At 44.3% G+C, this 18,177-nt stretch overlaps 1 protein-coding gene across 5 annotated transcripts in view; it reads right to left on the bottom strand.

The window, feature by feature from the left end:
• The window catches only part of BBS4 (Bardet-Biedl syndrome 4), a 127,984-nt gene extending 109,807 nt beyond the window's left edge, over positions 1-18,177 (bottom strand). For all 5 annotated transcript variants that reach the window (XM_073363109.1, XM_073363113.2, XM_073363111.2 and 2 more), the window contains exons 1-2: positions 18,101-18,177; positions 8,681-8,732 (exon numbers count right to left, since the gene is read on the bottom strand). In XM_073363109.1, coding sequence (XP_073219210.1) covers positions 8,681-8,732; positions 18,101-18,175 — 127 coding nt within the window. In that variant the 5' untranslated portion in view covers positions 18,176-18,177. The remainder of the gene's footprint in view (positions 1-8,680; positions 8,733-18,100) is intronic.

The following is an 18,177-nucleotide window of genomic DNA, read 5'->3' on the forward strand; positions in this document are numbered from 1 at the left end:
TTTTCTGGAAACAATTAAGGCTAGAATCAATTAAGGTAGGCTAATCAGGGCACCTGGGTTTAAAAAGGAGCTCACTTCAGTTTGTGGTGTGTGTGAGGAGCTGGGAGCAAGAGGTGCAAGAAGCTGAGAGTGAGAAGGCATACTGCTGGAGAACTGAGGAGTACAAGCATTATCAGACATCAGGAGGAAGGTCCTATGGTGATGACAAAGAAGGTGTTGGGAGGAGGCCATGGGGAAGTAGCCCAGGGAGTTGTAGCTGTCGCACAGCCATTCCAGGAGGCACTCTAGACAGCTGCATTCCACAGGGCCCTGGGTTGAACCCAGAGTAGAGGGCGGGCCTGGGTTCCCCCCAAACCTCCCAACTCCTGATCAGACACAGGAGGAGTTGAGCTGGACCGTGGGTTCATGAAATCAGCCAAACTGAGGGCTGCTGTGAATCTCTGAGGCGAGCAAATCCGCCAATAAGCGCAAGACCCACCAAGCTAGAGGAGGAACTTTGTCATGGTTGTTAGAAGTTCCATTGGCGGTGCTGCCTGGCTAAGGCAGGCTAGTCCCTGCCTGTTCCGACACTGCACTGAGCCCCGGAAGCAGCCAGCAACAGGTCCGGCTACGGGGGGAGGGGGCGGCCTGCGGGGCTCCATGCAATGCCCACGCCCAGAACACTGGCTCCACACTCCCATTGGCCGGTTCCCAGGGGGCGATGCCGGCAGGAGCCAGAAGTGCTGTTGGCCGCTTCCAGGGCGCAGCACAGCCCGCAGTGGCAAGACAGGCAGGAAGCCTACCTTAGCACCGCTGCTGAGCGGGAGCCGCCCAAGGTAAGCCAATCCCCTCCCCCAGCCCTGAGCCACGCCCCAAACCCGGAGTCCCTTCCTGAACCCCAAAACCCTCATAGCCAGCCCCACTCCAGAACCTGTACCCCCATTCCAGAGCCCTGACCCCCTCCTGAACCCCAAACCTCTGCCCCAGCCCTAAGCCCTCCCCAAACCCAGATCCCCGTCCTACACGCCAAACCCCTCATCCCTGGCCCAGCCCACCCCAGAGCCTGCACCCCCACCCCAGAACCCTGACCCCCTCCAACACCCCAACACTCTGCCCCACCCTGAGCCCTTCCCACACCCCAAACCCCTCATCCCCAGCTCCGTTGCGTCGCGGGCATCAACAATTTTCTTCAACTGGGTCGCCAGAAAAAAAGTTTGAAAACCACTGATTTAGGACCAGGTCACTTGCACACTGTATGTAGAAATAGCTAATTTATAACCAGCTTTTAAATTGTTTCACAAATATGATCCACAGTCTGGAAAAGAAGTTTAATAGCAGTCTTCTACCCAGCACAAACAAAAGCAATCTTATGATGTCAATTCAGCATAATAAATAATAATAATACTTAGCTCTTTTGCTGAACTTTTCACAAGTAGATCTCAAAGGGGAGATCCCCATTTTACAGATGGAGAAACTGAGGCACAGAAGGGTAAGGACTCTCCAAAGGTGCCATAGCAGGACAGTGGCAGAAATAGGAATAGAACCCAGGTTTCCTGAGTCAAAGTCCAGTGCTCTGCCCATCAAGCAACACTGCTTTTATTAGGCATTGATAGTCAGACTGCATATATTGGTATGTAAAAGAAGACATTATTTCAGTTCTTCCTTTCTGTATCTTTAGTCCCAAATGGATGCAGCCAGCAACCATTATTGTGCAGGCAGAGGAGAGGGAACTGTGCTCTGAAACCCTTTCCCTGCCTCTGCTCTTCTGGAGAAGTGGATTTGCTCAGCCAAGTTCCGCTCAGATACTAGGAGTGCCTCATTAAAAAAGTGCAATGTTTCTGATAGTGCCGTTCCCTGAAACTTTCCAAGAACTGTACCATACCTGAGGAGCAGCAGCCTTAAGTGGAAGAAAAAAAAAAAAAAAAGACTGGGAGGGACAGATGTCTACAAATTGGAGAAAGTTCAGAGGAGAGCAACAAAAATTATTAAAGGTCTAGCAAACATGACAAAAAAGGAAAGATTGAAAAAATCGGGTGTGTTTAGTCTGGAGAAGAGAAGAGCAAGTATGTAAAAGGTTATTATAAAGAGGAGGGCGATAAATTGTTCTCCTTACCACTGAGGACAGGACAAGAAGCAATGGGCTTAAATTTCAGCAAGGGAGATTTAGGCTAGACATTAAGAAAAGCTTCCTGATTATAAATGTAGTTAAGCACTAGAACATATTACCTAAGGAGGTTGTGGAATCTCTGTCACTTAAGGTTTTTAAGAACAGATTATACAGACACTAATACTTAGGGCTGGTCTACACTAAAGATGTAAGGCAACGTAACTTAGATCGACTTACAGTTGTGTCTACACTGCACTATGTCGACGGGAGAAGCTCTCCCAACTACTTACCTTCCGCCTCTGGGGGAGGTGGAGTACAGATGTTGACGGGAGAGTGCTCTGCCATCGACTTAGGGTATCTTCACCAGACCCGCTAAATCGACACCACTGCATCAATCACAGCAGTGCAGATTTAGCCATAAGTATAGACAAGCCCTCAGTCCTGCCTCAGTGCAGGACTAGATGACTTGAATGAGAATACCTACTACAGTAGGGCTATCTTAGGGCAACAGAGTAGAAAGTAAGGTCACTCCTCATTCTTGCAAAATACTTGCCCCATAACACAAAATAATTCACATTCACTGAGGTGACATAGCCAGGCTCAGCTACAACCACGTAATAAATCCAGTTATGTGATTACCATATCTGGCCAACCCAGAGAAAACTTCCCGATGGGCACTGTACAACTGTTAATGCCCTGAGGCCCTAAACCAAAATCAGGGCCACAGTGTATCAAGTGCTGAACAAACAGCTGACATTCCAAGGCCCTGATCCCGCAAGCTGCTGTGTGCAGGTGGATACCAGAGCCCTACTGAAGTCAGTGAGGCTCCATGTGGGTACAGAAGTTCACTCAGTCAGAGCAGCTTGCGGGGCTGGATCTGTGATTAACAAATTAACTGGTCTCCATCAATTTGTAACTCTGCTTGTACTGATGTTGATTTGATTGGGAAAGTGCCACAAGGTAATGTCACCTTTTCAGGCTTGTGTATCTTGACAGCAGTGCTCCTTTAAAACAAGTACAAACACCTCTTTATAGAGCAAACCTTATGCACATTTCTCTAGCCCCTGAATTTAAATCATCATCTCTTCAGCTGAATTAGAATAGGTTTCTTGGTTAATGCAGGAGCCTCATCAAGAGACTCTAGTAAAGTACTAGAATGAATCACTGAAAAGTAATATTGCTGTGCTTCCCCTCACGTAACTCCTCTCCATAAAAGTACACACCATATACCACTCTCCCTTCCCATCCTTACCCGCCCTCACAATCACTCTCTCTCTCTCTCACACACACACACACACACACACAGAGAGAGAGAGAGAGAGAGCACACACTGTTATGTTAATTCCCATTACAAATCTTGCTCTTGCCCTCATTTTCCAGAGATTAACAAACAAGCTGATCAAATAGGCTTCTGCTCACCGCACTAAAAGCAATGCAGGCAAACAGTATCTGGCAAACATGGAGCCTTCCAAAGCTTTCCACTCAAACATTACCTGAGCCACACCATGTATTGCAGTGAGGATGCCCACCTTCAGCGCAAGGGACACTGCCATGATGAAAAAAAGAGGCACAGGCCTGATTCTCCTCTCCCAGCAGCATACATTCTGCATAACTGCTGAAGTCAGAGTTACCCTGGTGTGGAAAGGAGAATCAGGCCTATAAACGAGAGGAGAATGTTCCTGTTTTTCTTTAGTTGTCACTTAGCCAAGCTACATGTATGTTGATCTCGAATCTTTCCTCCCAATTCCATTGATCCAGCCCTCTAATCAGAGATAAGCAACAAAAGTAAATTCCCCCTCATTTCTCAAGATCTTCCTGACAATGAGGTGCCCAGAACTGAATACAATGTTTCAGGCAGGGTGGATAAAAATCAATGATTTACAAAAAAAATTGGATTTTTTAATTTAAATGAGATTTTTCTGATAAAATGGTTTTTGAGGGAAAAACCTATCTAAAGATAGTTTTAATTAAGATACATTATAGCTCAAAGATATCTCATCCTGGAATAGGGATTATAAATTCTAATTCTATAGTATGAGACAATATATTCTTGTAATGTCTAAGAAAAGTTTTGTAAATGAGTTCCAATAGTTCATGGATTAGGGACCCAATCTTATGGGGTTCCAGCCACTTCTGTATAGATTATTTAGGTTAATCTTTCTGTCTATCCAATGGGACTCAGTGATCAGTCTAGAAGATACCATCAGAGATACTTAGTTTTGCAGTTCTCAAACTGTGGATTTATGTCTCCAGAGGTAACATGCTTGTTAACAGCAAAAATGTTTTAAATAAATATAGAGAGGTGAGAAATAACAGACCTCAACCCTATTGTCCCTCTGCAAATTTGTGTACACAGAGTCAATCCCTTACCTCTCTCTAAAAGTGCAAAGTTTCAGAAAGTTCAATGAATAGAAGATTGTTGGGGGCAGAATAGAGCTGGACAAGGAGAAGTAGTCTGGAGATAAATGTGAGAAGGAGGGACAGACAGTAGAAACAAAAGTGAAACTGTTTGAGCAGCATATTCCAGAAATCTTGAGATCTTTCTGCATGTAACCTTCATTGATTTGAGATCTACCATACCATTCTCTCACTAGAAGGGAAAACCTATAATGGCAGCAGGCCGTAAGAGAGACCCAGTTTGGGAATATTTTTAATGAAGTTCCTCTACCTGTGGGTAAGACAGGCATGCGTGCAAAATGCAAACAGTGCAACAAAGAAATGCAAGGCCTGGTTGACTGAATGAAACAACATCATGGGAAGTGTTCCTTCTCAGGAGGAAGCTGCATTGAAGATGATGAAAGGAACATGTCTGAACATGCAAGATCTTCAGGTTGGTACATTTTTTATTTCATACTTCTTTCTTAAGGACTGCCTGTCTTCCTTCTGGACTATTCTTGAATTCTCACGTTTGAGCAAAAAATATAGTTGTTACTCTATGGTACTGTCATTTTAGATGTAGTTGTGGTAAAAAATAAATAGCTGAAACAGGCAGATCTTCCTTTTACGATTTCACCTTTAAAGTCGTACTGAGTGTTAGTGAGTGCAATGAGTAATACTAAATGAGCAGTATTGTAATAATAATTAAATAATTAAATAACCGCACTGACTTATTTTGTTTAGGAGAATCCACCCTCAGCATACAGGATTCTGAAGACTATCTACCTTCAAGATCACCATCATTTTCTATAGTTTCAGAGTTATCTGCCAATGATAGTGTTTCAGTCACATCATGTATGTCACATAGCCACAGTATATCATCACCTGTAGCAAAAAGAAGAAAAATTTCCATCATCCAGAAATAACCATAGATACATTTGTGATAAGAACCAGCAGATTACAAAAAGAGGTAATTGATGAAAAAATTGCCCAGCTTGTTTATGCAACAAACTCTCCTTTCCGTATGATTGAGAACCCACACTTCATTAGCATGGTTCAGTCATTAAGACCAGGATACAGTCCACCCAACAGAGCAGATGTCGCAGGCAAATTGCTGGATAAAGTGTCTGAAAGAGAAATTGAGCAGTGTGCAAAAGGTCTAGAGCAGTGGTTCCCAAACTAGGGGCGCCGCCTGTTCAAGGAAAGCCCCGGTGGGCTGGGCTGGTTTGTTTACCTGCCGCGTCCACAGGTTTGGCCGATCGCGGCTCCCACTGGCCAATGGGGGCTGCGGGAAGGGCAGCCAGCACGTCCCTCGGCCCGCACCGCTTCCCACAGCCCCAATTGGCCAAGAACGGCTAACTGCGGCCAGTGGGAGCTGTGATCGGCCGAACCTGCGGACGCAGCAGGTAAACAAACTGGCCCAGCCCGCCAGGGGCTTTCCCTGAACAAGCAGAGCCCCTAGTTTGGGAACCACTGGTCTAGAGGGTGAAATTATTAACCTGAGTCTTGACTGGGTGGAGCAATGTCCACAATGATCCTGTTGTTTGTGCTCGTGTGACAACAGAAGAAGGGAATGTCTTCCTTACAGAAACAATTGATACATCAGGAAATGCACACACAGCAGAATACTTACAAGAAGTAACAGTAAAAGTTATAACAAACTGTGGGGAAAAAAAATCAAATGTCTAGTATGCAGCTTGGTCACAGAATGCTGCAAATGTATCCAAGATGAGAAGAAATTATTTAGAAGGGAGCGAAGAGAGTCCCAAGATAACAACATACGGCTGCAGTGCTCATTTGATGCACCTCCTAGCCAAAGACTTCAGTGTTCCAGAAATAAAGGCTAATGTTGTTGAAATTGCAAAATACTTCCGTAACAACCACTTTGCAGCAGCTGCTCTGAAAAAAGTGGGAGGAACCAAGCTAACTCCCCCACAAGATGTGTGACGGAACTCAGTAGTGGAGTGTTTTGAGCACTATATCGAGAACTGGTCTAAGCTGATGACAGTTTGTGAACAAAATCATGAAAAAATAGATGGCACTGTCACAGCCAAAGTTCTCAACATTGGGCTTAAGAGAAATGTTGAACACATGCTGAGCACCCTGAAGCCTATTTCTGTAGCCGTGAACAAAATGCAGGGAAACAGCTGTTTTATTGCTGATGCTGTTGAAATTTGGAAGGAACTGGGTGAGATCTTAAAAAGAGAAATATGCGATGATAGAGTTAAATTACAAGCATTAAAAAAATGAATGGGACAAGCACTATCTCCAGCTCATTTTCTTGCAAATATTCTCAATACTCGGTACCGGGGTCAAACTTTAACTGCTGAAGAAGAGGAGTTAGCTATGACATGGACATCCAGCAATCATCCCTCCATAATGCCAACTATCATAAACTTCAGCGCTAAGGGTAAACCATTCAAGAAATATATGTCTACTGATGATGTTTTAAAGAAAGTCACAACAGTCAACTGGAGGAAGTCACTTAAGCACTCAGATTCAGAGACTGTTGAAGTGATAATCTCACTTTTAACAGCAGGAGCTGCTTCTTCTGCTGTAGAAAGAATATTTTCTTCCTTTGGACTAATTCATTCCAAATTGAGAAATCATTTGGGACCTGAAAAAGCAGGAAAGCTTGTTCTTCTTTTCCAGATTATGAACAAACAGGAAAATGAAGGTGAAGACGACTGAGTTAGCTGCAGAAGCCAATATTTTAAGTTTCTCACGTTGACCTGGCTGACATAGTCGATTTAATTTTTTTTTTAATATTTCATTTAACTATTTTAGTTTAAAACAAGTTTAACAAAAACAAACCTGATTTTAAAAAACTTGAATGTTTAACTAAATTCAAAAATTCATATGCTTGTTTTGTTAAATTATTATAAGTTTGCTGTTGAAGAAAAAATCCAGAATACATAACGTTGTTTTAGTTAAATAAAACAATTTAAATATCAGTCTGGTGATGTTTTCCTCCTAAAACAGCATGGCAAGAAAATCCTCTAAATATTAATGATTAACCTGTTGAATTGGAGATAGTTCATTTCTCAATAACTTCATAAATATCTGCTTCAATTACCTTTGGTAAATGAAATAACCAAACAATCATTCATTTTCTGATATAGCTGTAATACTAATCTGAAAAGTTTTCAAAATAAATCACTTTAAAAATGTATAGTGTGTATCTTCTAAAAATGAAACGTACATCTATCTCTGAGTTGTGAACAATATGTATTAAGGTTATAACAACCAACAAGAATGCACTTTCATGTAGAAATCCATGATTAAATCAAGTCTTCCTGACTAGTGATTTAAATCAAATCCACCCCGGTTTCAGGTGTGTTCTGACCAGAACCACATCGACTATCCACCTACCTGCTGCCCAAACAATTTATTGTAAAGTCCTATCTGAGTATTTGGCTACTGTCACCCCTACATTTCTTTCACTATCACTGCTCCAAGTGCTTCCCTCATTTGAATTTTCACTAAGTTTTCAGAAAATCCCTTAATTATTAAAAAGCTCATTTCCAATTCCACTTTAAGTTCATATAGCAGACTGAATGATGTTGGGTCTTCTGGGACTGAGAGGTAGGCTCTCAGTTGACACAGAGTAGTCTCTTACCCTCAGCAGTTCTCCCTGCAACTCCCAGGTGTTTGCCGCTGCCTCTCCCCATGACTGCAGCTTCCAGCTTGCCAGCTCCAGTAGCCACTGTGCAGGGAGGGGGCCCAGTGGCACCATGTGACCAAGCGTGGCCAGCAAATCCTGGCAAAAATCTGGGGGGCAATGTGACCCCGCATGTCGCCTCTGGCTTCTGCCCAGCAGGGATGTGGGGGTCTCAGGGCTTCAACCACATGGGACATGCCTGCCAGGGCTCAGGGATTCAGCAGAAGCAGGGCTGAAGTCCTGAGATCCCCCTCCCTGCAGGGCAGAAACCCTAACCCCACCACCCTGCCACAAGGCTGAAGACCCAAGCAACTGGCAGGCGAACCCCAGCTCTTGAACTACGGAGGGTCAGTAAGTTTGGCCAACACTGCCATACACACAAGTGATTAAAGACCAGATGGTGCAATAAATGAGTATACTTGCTTTTCACCTCTGCAAACAAATGGTTCATATACAGATTGGTTGTGTGCTTCTCAGACAGGTTCACACATTACGGAGCAATCTTTTTACGTTGTCCTACCTAAGTAATACTATTGTAAGTACATCCTTAAACAAACCTTTTCTTGGGCGGGGTTTCTGAGGTTCTGTAGCTATTGGGAATGGTGAAGCCTGAAATGATAGAAAAGGACAGTGTTAAAATGGCAAGGCTTCTTCAAGGAATTGCCCCCAAAAGGACATCTGGCAAATGTCAAAGCAAAAATAGCGGCATCTCTGCTAAACAGAATCTACTATACCAGCCAGATGCTAGTCATTTCTGTTGGAAGCTCAATCCAGATTTTTGCTATTTGTGTAGATTGAGAAAAATCTCTGATTTTAATAAGTACAAGCGTGTTTACTGCTGGCTAACATCAATATAGTTAGTGAACCTACATTTATTAGGGTTTGGGAAGTGAGAATTACATGGGCATATTTTGCTTATTGAAAATACAACCATATAAAAAGCTCCTTAAAATCAAAGAGGGAATGGCAGAAACCCATTACACAAGAACAATAGCTGCTTACACAGCTAATTACAGCACTGGGTATGAAGTGATTTGGGGAAGGAGAATAGAAGGTTCTCTGTAGTAATGAGTAGTCCCATGAGACTCACTGGAACTACTCACATGTGCAAGGATTTTCAGGATTGGGCCCTAAGGAAAGCAGTCCTAACATCAACTGTGGGAGGCATTTGATTAACAGGGTATTTCAAAACGCTCTCTGTGCTGTTTTGAAGACATCACTGGTAGGGTCTGGTGCTGGAATAGGGTGGTCTCATTCTTGTACCCTAGCATACCTAGCATTTTCTGGATCAGGAAAGGTAAGCTGTGGGAACTACTCTGCTGTGATCTGGTGGGGAGATCTAGTAACCCCCTTTCTATTCTTGGCACTGGCAGATGGAGGATACATTCTTAGCATCCCTAGCCATTTAGAGACATCCACGCCCACTGCTTTTGATGCAAAGCTAATTGTGAAATTATTGAGCCTTAGTGAAGATGAGATCTTTTCTACATTGAGAGAATATACACTAGGATCATAGCAATGCACTGGAGCAGATTAAAGGCACACCGAGCCCTGCACAAAAGACAGTACACCAATGTTTGATTCTAAACACGTCAAAATCTCAAGCAGAAGAGTGCTGTTTGTAGCAGACCTCACAGATAATGTAGGTATCCTGTTGACAGCAAAGAGGAGATAATTATTCATATAAAGATCACAAAAATCCTTTTGCTCTTCTTACATTTGACTCTCACCATGGAGAGAAGGCAGACACTTAGGAAGTTAAGGCAGCCATTGACAAAAGGGAAACATCCTTTAGACAACAAAAAGCATAACTGACTCAAAGTAGGTTTTTACAGTCAAAACACTGAACAGATCTACTTCCTGTTTGCATCTAGGATCAGATCCGCTATTTTTAGTAATCAAAGTTAGGAGTAAAAAAGCAATCAAACCTACAAGCCAATACAACTGAGCTAGACGGGGAGGAGGCATAGCTCAGTGGTTTGAGCACTGGCCTGCTAAACCCAGGGTTGTGAGCTCAATTCTTGAGGGAGTCATTTAGGGATCTGGGGCAAAAATTGGGGATTGGTCCTGCTTTGAGCAGGGGGTTGGACTAGATGACCTCCTGAGGTCCCTTCCAACCCTGATATTCTATGATTCTATTCCATCTCATGCATCACCAAGAGTTAAGGTTAAGACCAGCTTTCTGTTTAAAGCTTGACTCTAAGTGCTCTAAAATCTGCCTGTTTACTTTAATTGCTGTGAAATCAGATGTCTCAGGGTTCCGTTAGTGATCAAATTTTGGAATCATTTGATCAAGAAGTTCTCAAAATATAGCCCCTGGAAAAAACCTGCTTTTCTTAAAGTTGACACATTCTGACAATTTGAAGTGTTGTTGTAGCCATGTTGGTTCCAGGATATTAAAGCAACAAGGTAGGTGAGGTCATTTTTATTGGACGAACATCTGTTGGTGAGAGACAAGTTTTCCAGCTACACTGACCTCTTCTTCATTCTGGCAATGTTTTTTGAACAGCCCCAGAAGAACAGCTGCCATAGGGATTAAACCAGGGCTGAGATCACGCACCCTTCCTCCAATACAGTGCCTGGCACCCACCAGCCTTTTGGGAGAAATCAAATTCAAACATTATTCGAAGAATTTGCTTCTCCAGTTAGGTGCATAACACGCAGTTCTAAGGCTCATGTGCGTAACAGATCAGTGGTTTTCAAACTGTGGGTTGTGACCCAGTACTGGGTCGCTGAATGTAAGGCACTGGGTCACGGCAGCTCTGGTCAGCACCGCCGACTAGGCCATTAAAAGTTCTGGTGGCGGTGCTGCCCAGCTAAGGCAGGCTAGTTCTTACCTGTTACACCTCACTGCACCCCGGAAGCGGACAGCAGCAGGTCCGACTCCTAGACAGGGGGGCCACAGGGCTCCGCACACTGTCCCTGCCCCGAGCACCATATCTGCACTTGCCTCTCTGGTAGTGTCTGAGCTGCTCTCCCTGCAGTGGAATGCGTCTTCCACAGCAACTGGCAGTAGCTAGGTTGATGGGAGAATTCTTTCACTGACCTAGCCATGTCTACACCAGGGATCAGGTTCATTTAACTATGATGCTCAGAGGAGTGAATTTTTCACACTCCTTTGCACCGTAGCTATGTCAACCTAACTTGTAAGCGTAGATCAGGCCTCAATCTAGGACAAATTTTTGCCACTTACAACACTGGAGACTGTGGCAGCTCTTTTGTAAATCTCCCTTTGGCATGCCAGTGCCTAGCTGTCTTGGGATGGCAGGTCTACAAATTGTTAATCAGACACTCAGAAGAGAGTTAAACAGAAGTATAGATATAAAAGTAGAAAAGCTTGCTCGCTTGCTCGCTCGCTCTCAATTGACTAACAACTCCTTTCACTTCCATAGTTCAGACATTCAGTAATGCAAAAAAATCCACACACCAGTCTTTCCTATTAGGCATTTTCTTATAGACTCACAAAGGTGGGTGAAGAAAGTGATTTACTGTGCCATGTCCTGCCACTTCCCATGGCCCAGTATAAGATCAATCCCTACAGTACATTTTCTACTGGTTTGGGGAGTCCGGGCTTAAAGCGTCTGAATCTCATGTTTATGTCATGTTACTACTCCCCAGCACACTTGTTGGAAGTGCTGAATCCATTTAGATTGGAGTATGGCTATTCTTCTCTTCTACACTGGAAGCAACTCAGTGGAGAACAAGCAATACTGCTGAAGCTTTGTGTCCCCCCTGAGGTGATTAAAAACTCAGAATTCCAATGATGCAGCCTGCTTGCCAGGTGATATTAAGAGACCTTCTCCACCTCCCTGGGGCAAGGCTGACAGATTCTATCTTCGGGAAAGTCTTAGATTCAGTGAGGAAACTAATTATGGTGACTAAATTTCTATTCTAATCAGTTCATAAATCTCTTTCAGGTCTCCAAAGATTAAAACATAAGCTGATTACACTGACAGCAGACGGTAACGGAGTTGGACTCCTGTCAGGTGTCAAGGCAAAGGAAAATTCTCCAGATAAAGGAGAATACCCTTGCCCCTGTTGAAAGCTAGAGTAAGACTGAATGCCTATTACATTGTGAATATTACTGTCCACAAAAATAGCACAAAGATAAGAAACCTTTTTGGGACATTTAAATAAATAACATGGGAGAACAGATCTAGCACAAGCAGTGAAGCGACACATTTAAGTTTTGATGCTACTTTGTGATAAGCATTGTATTTTTCATAGACCAAAATGTCAGTAGTTTCAGACTGTAATGCCAAACTCAAACATTTTTAACGACATGCTCAAGTGATTTAAATAAAACTAGGTCACTCTCAGAGCATAATCCTTTTACCAGGTGTGTCATGCTGAGCTGAAACACAGCAATCAAACGATTAAAGACTCAAAATTAAATTGATTTTCCGATGAAAATCAATCTTGGGATGAATTCTCTGAGAGCCACATTTCTAGACAAACTCTGCAGCTGTGCTTACCAAAATGTCTATAACATTTAAGATCAGTGGTTCACTCCACCTCTGAAAGGAAGTGGGGATGGATGCCCTCCTTACAAACCAACTGCTACAGCACAGTACTACTCTATTGACCAACACCACCAGTATCCCCCAGGTGTATTCAGAACCTGCTCATTCCAGTGACTACATTTTATTTACAATAGCCTGGCAGAGCCCTGAGTGAGCAAGCTGGATTCTGTTCTAAATCACTCATCATGAACAGAATTGTTAATGGACTTCACAGAAATATAGGCCTGGAAAGGATCTCAAGAGGTCATCTAGTCCAGAGCCCCTTGATCTGAGGCAGGACCAAGTAATCCTAGATCATCACTGACAGGTGTTTGTCTAACCGGTTCTTGAAAACCTCCAATGACGGGGATTCCACAACCTCCCTACATGACCTATTCCAGTGCTTACCTCTGCTTATAGCTAGAAAGTTTTTCCTAATACCTAACCTAAATCTCCCTTTGTGCAAACTAAGCTGATTACTTCTTGTCCTACCTTCAGTAGGGGAGGACATCTGATCATGGTCCTCTTCCAAACAACCTTTTACATATTTGAAGATTGTTATGTCCCCAACTCCTCTCCCCGAGACTTCTCTTTTCTAATCTAAATGTGTCCAATTCTTTCAACTTTTTCTCATAGGACAGGTTTTCTAAACCTCTTATCATATATGTAGCTCTCCCCTGGACTCTCTTCAACTTGTTCACATCCTTCTTAAAGCCTGGTGCCCAAAACTGCCAAGTAGAGTGGAACAATTACCTCCTGTGTCTTACATACAACACTCCTGTTAATACATCTCAGGATAACATTTTGCTTGTTCATAACAGTGTGAACCGAATGAGCCCACCTTGACTTTCAGAGCTGAGGCCGAGAATGAAGTACTGCCAGAACAAACTAACAAGAAAAAAAAATCAAATAAAATTTTACTAGTAAATTGTGTTTACTTAATCTAGAGATTAAAACATAGAGCCCCAAAATGTGTTTTCAGAGCAGAACCACCCTTTAATGAGAGATTACTGTATTTTCAGGATCATCTATTTAGTTCTGTAATGTACCCACTGTTTTACATGTCAGTGCAAAAGCTACTCATGAACAAGATTCTGTATGGGAAGTTAAGTGATAACAGCAAGGTTGAGAAGCTAAAATGTAGACGAACTTCGGAAAGAAACAGTTATTACCCTTTTATTAAAGACAAATAAAAAAAGAAAGCTTGCAAACCCCATTTACATACATTCTCAAAACAGAAACTGTATTGGTTGCAGCTGATAAGCTGCATCTTTCATAGCCTTTCTTCTGCTATCACCACTGTCAGCACAGAGTTCCCCTCTGTCCATTCTTGGGAGAAAGTAGAAATGGAAGGAATGTGGGTAACTTGATGCCTCAGTGAGAGACTTTGGCTAGTTAGGAAATTAATAATGGAATAAGGAGAGGCCTTTCACATCCAATTCACCAATGTAAATTTGACTCAAATTAAAGTAGCTGTTATTTGATGACTGTTTGGTGGCCCATGTGAAACAAACTGGGTGATCTCCATCTAGTTCCTAGTGAGCAAATGTTCACATAGCAGTAATTGTCCCCCTTGTTGACTGTTCCACTAGAGAGGTAAAGAACTGAATGGGTCTTGGAGACTGAACTATTCCCTCACTCCTAAACATGGTCCCTCCAGGTCAAAGCTGAGGAACATTAATACGGTAGCGTGGAAGCTTGTATTAAAGTTGTCTATTTAGGTTTTGTAGATAAGGAGTGTTTTGATCTACAGAGCTACCAACCAGTCACCGGACAGAATTAAAACCCATCTACACTAAAAAAATTATTACCTATATCACAGAATCATTGGAAGAGACTTCAGAAGGTCCAACCCCCTGCTCAAAACAGGAACAATACCAACTAAATCATCTCAGCCAGGGCTTTGTCAAGCCGGGCCTTAAAAACCTCTAAGGATGGAGATTCCACCACCTCCCAAGGTAACCCATTCCAGTGCTTCACCACCCTCCTAGTGAACCAGTGTTTCCTAATATCCAACCTAGACCTCCCCCACTGCAACTTGAGACCATTACTCCTTGTTCTGTCACCACTGAGAACAGGCTAGCTCCATCCTCTTTGGAACCCTCCTTCAGGTAGTTGAAGGCTGCTATCAAATCCCCCCTCACTCTTCTCTTCTGCAGCCTAAATAACCCCAGTTCCCTCAGCCGCTCCTTGTAAGTCATGTGCCCCAACCCCCTGATCATTTTCGTTGCCCTCCACTGGACTTTCTCTAATTTGTCCACATCCTTTCTGTAGTGGGGGGCCCAAAACTGGACACAGAACTCCAGATGTGGCCTCACCAGTGCCAAATAGAGGGGAATAATCACTTCCCTCGATCTGCTGGCAATGCTCAGACTAATGCAGTCCAATATGCCGTTAGCCTTCTTGACAACAAGGGCATGCTGTTGACTCATATCCAGCTTCTCATCCACTGTAATCCCCACGTCCTTTTCTGCAGAACTGTTGCTTAGCCAGTCGGCCCCCAGCCTGTAGAAGTGCATGAGATTCTTCCATCCCAAGTGCAGGACTCTGCACTTGTCCTTGTTGAACCTCATCAGATTTCTTTTGGCCCAATCCTCCAATTTGTCTAGGTCACTCTGGACCCTATCCCTACCCTCCAGTGTATCTACCTCTCCCCCCAGCTTAGTGTCATCCATGAACTTGCTACGGGTGCAATCTAGCCCATCATCCAGATCATTAATAAAAACAACGAGGAGTCCAGTGTCACCTTAAAGACTAACAGATTTATTTGGGCATAAGATTTCATGGGTAAAAAACGCACTTCTTCAGATGCATGGAGTGAATATATATATATTGGCACATGAAGAGAAGGGAGTTACCTTACAAGTGGAGAACCAATGCTGAAGGCCAATTTAGTCAGGGTGGATGTAGCCACTCCCAATAATTGATGAGGAGGTGTCAATACCAAGAGAGGGAAAATTGCTTTTGTAGTGAGCCAGCCACTCCCAGTCCCTATTCAAGCCCAAATTGATGGTGTTAAATTTGCAAATGAATTGTTGCTCAGCAGTTTCTCTTTAAAGTCTGTTTTTGAAGTTTTTTTGTTGAAGTATGGCTACTTTTAAATCTGTTATTGAGTGTCCATGGAGATTGAAGTGATCTCCTACTGGCTTTTGTGTGTTACGATTCCTGATGTCTGATTTGTGTCCAATTATTCTTTTACGTAGAGACTGTCCGGTTTGGCCAATGTAAATGGCAGAGGGGCATTGCTGGCACATAATGGCATATATCACATGAGTAGATGTGCAAGTCAATGAGCCTCTGATGGTGTGGTTGGGTCCTATGATGGTGTTGCTAGAGTAGATATCAGGACAGAGAAGGCAACAGGTTTTGTTAAACGGATTGGTTCCTGGGTTAGTGTTTTTGTGGTATGGTGTGTAGTTGCTGGTGAGTATTTGCTTCAGGCTGGGGGGCTGTCTGTACGCGAGGATTGGCTGGCCTGCCTCCCAAGGCTTGTGAGAGTGGGGGTTCGTTTTCCAGGATAGGTTGTAGATTGTTGATGATGTGCTGGAGAGGTTTTAGCTGGGGGCTGAACGTGATGTCCAGTGGTGTTGTGTTATTTTCCTTATTGGGCCTGTCCTATAGTAGGTTACCCGTCTCAATCTGTTTCCTCACTTCCCCAAGTGGGTATTGTACTTTCCCTGACCATTTTCTTGTTGCTAACATACCTGTAGAAACCCTTCTTGTTACCTTTCACATCTCCTGCTAGCTGCAACTCCAGTTGTGTTTTGGCCTTCCTGATTAACCCCTGCATGCTTGAGCAATATTTTTATACTCTTCTCTAGTCATCTGTCCAAGTTTCCACTTCTCATAAGCTTCCTTTTTGTGTTTAAGCTCACTGAAGATTTCACTGTTAAGCCAAACTGGTCACCTGCCATATTTGCTATTCTTTCTGCATATTGGGATGGTTTGTTCGTGCATCCTCAATAAGGCTTCTTTAAAATAAAGCCAGCTTTCCTGGACTCCTTTCCTCCCTCATATTAGCCTCCCAGGGGATCCTGCCCATCAGTTCCCTAAGGGAGTCCAAGTCTGCTTTTCTGAAGTCCAGGGTCCATATTTTGCTACTCTCCTTTCTTCCTTTTGTGAGGATCCTGAACATAACCATCTCATGGTCACTGCTGCCCAGGTTGTCACCCTCTTCTACTTCCCCTACCAATTCTTCCCTGTTTGTAAGCAGCAGGTCAAGAGGAGAATGTCCCCTGATTGGTTCCTCCAGTAGTTGAATCAGGAAGTTGTCCCCAACACTCTCCAAAAACTTCCTGGATTGTCTGTGCACTGCTGTATTGCTCTCCCAGCAGATGTCAGGGTGACTAAAGTCTCCCATTAGAACCAGGCCCTATGTTCTGGAAACTTCAGTTAATTGTTCAAAGAAAGCCTCATCTACCTCATCCTCCTGGTCCGATGGTCTATAGCACACGCCCATCACGACATCACCCTTGTTGCTCTCACTTCGAAATGTAACCCAAAGACTCTCAACAGGCTTTTCTCCAGTTTCATACTGGTGCTCTGAGCAATCATATCGCTCTCTTACATACAGTGCAACTCCTCCACCTTTCCTCCCCTGCCTGTGCTTCCTGAACAGTTTATACCCATCCATGACAGTGCTCCAGTCATGTGAGCTACCCCACCAAGTCTTTGTTATTCCAATCATAGTTCTTTGACTGTGCCAGGACTTCCAATTCTTCCTGCTTGTTTCCCAGGTTTCTTGCGTTCATGCTCATGCCCCTAAGGTAACTATCTGATTGCCCTACTTTCTCAGTATGAATCAGGAGGCCCCCTCTGTTGCACCCTCCTCCTTGTGTTTCCTCCTGGTATCCCACTTCCACATTTACCTCAAGGCTTAGGTCACTGTCCCTGTCAGAGCAATAGTGCACCTGGGCCGTTTTCAGCACTGGGTTAGGCAATCATCTAGATAATGTGGTGGGAGAATGCCAGCACCCTGTGTCTCCAGCAGAGCTTACACCAGCATTAGTACCGGTGCAGCTGCCCTGTTGTTGCGTCACAGGTACTAATGTTGCATCTGCACCCCTATCCCCATCCCCCCTTGTAAGGGTCCCTCATTTGGCGCCTCCCACCCCTCGGGCTGGCTCCCCCACGAGGGCGCTTCGATTGGGTATGAAATCTAATTTCCAGGCGCAGCCAGGCCGAGCGGGGCCCTACGACGGCTAACGCCGGGGGGAGGGGGAGCCTCCTTACAGACGAGGCTTTGTCTGATCTTTTCAGCTCCGCACCGCTGAGCGCCGAGGGCCCCGTGCACAGCAGAGCCCCGCGAACCAAGGCCCCCGCTGCCGGAGCGGCGCTAACGGGACTTCAGGGCTCGGCGGGGAGCTGGATGCAGGGCCCCGGCCGCGCCTCAGGGAGCGGGGAAGAGGAAAGAGGGCCCCGACAGCAAGCTCCCAGCAGGGAAGGGGGTTCCTGAGGGTCCCCGGCCCCCCTCACCTGCTCGGCTCCGAGTCTCGGCTCCGCCATTGCTCTACCCCAGGATCCCGCGAGTCGGAAGTTGTCAGTTACCATGG

This window comes from Lepidochelys kempii, chromosome 10 (genome assembly GCF_965140285.1).
Source record: "Lepidochelys kempii isolate rLepKem1 chromosome 10, rLepKem1.hap1, whole genome shotgun sequence".
Lineage (NCBI taxonomy): Eukaryota > Metazoa > Chordata > Testudines > Cheloniidae > Lepidochelys > Lepidochelys kempii.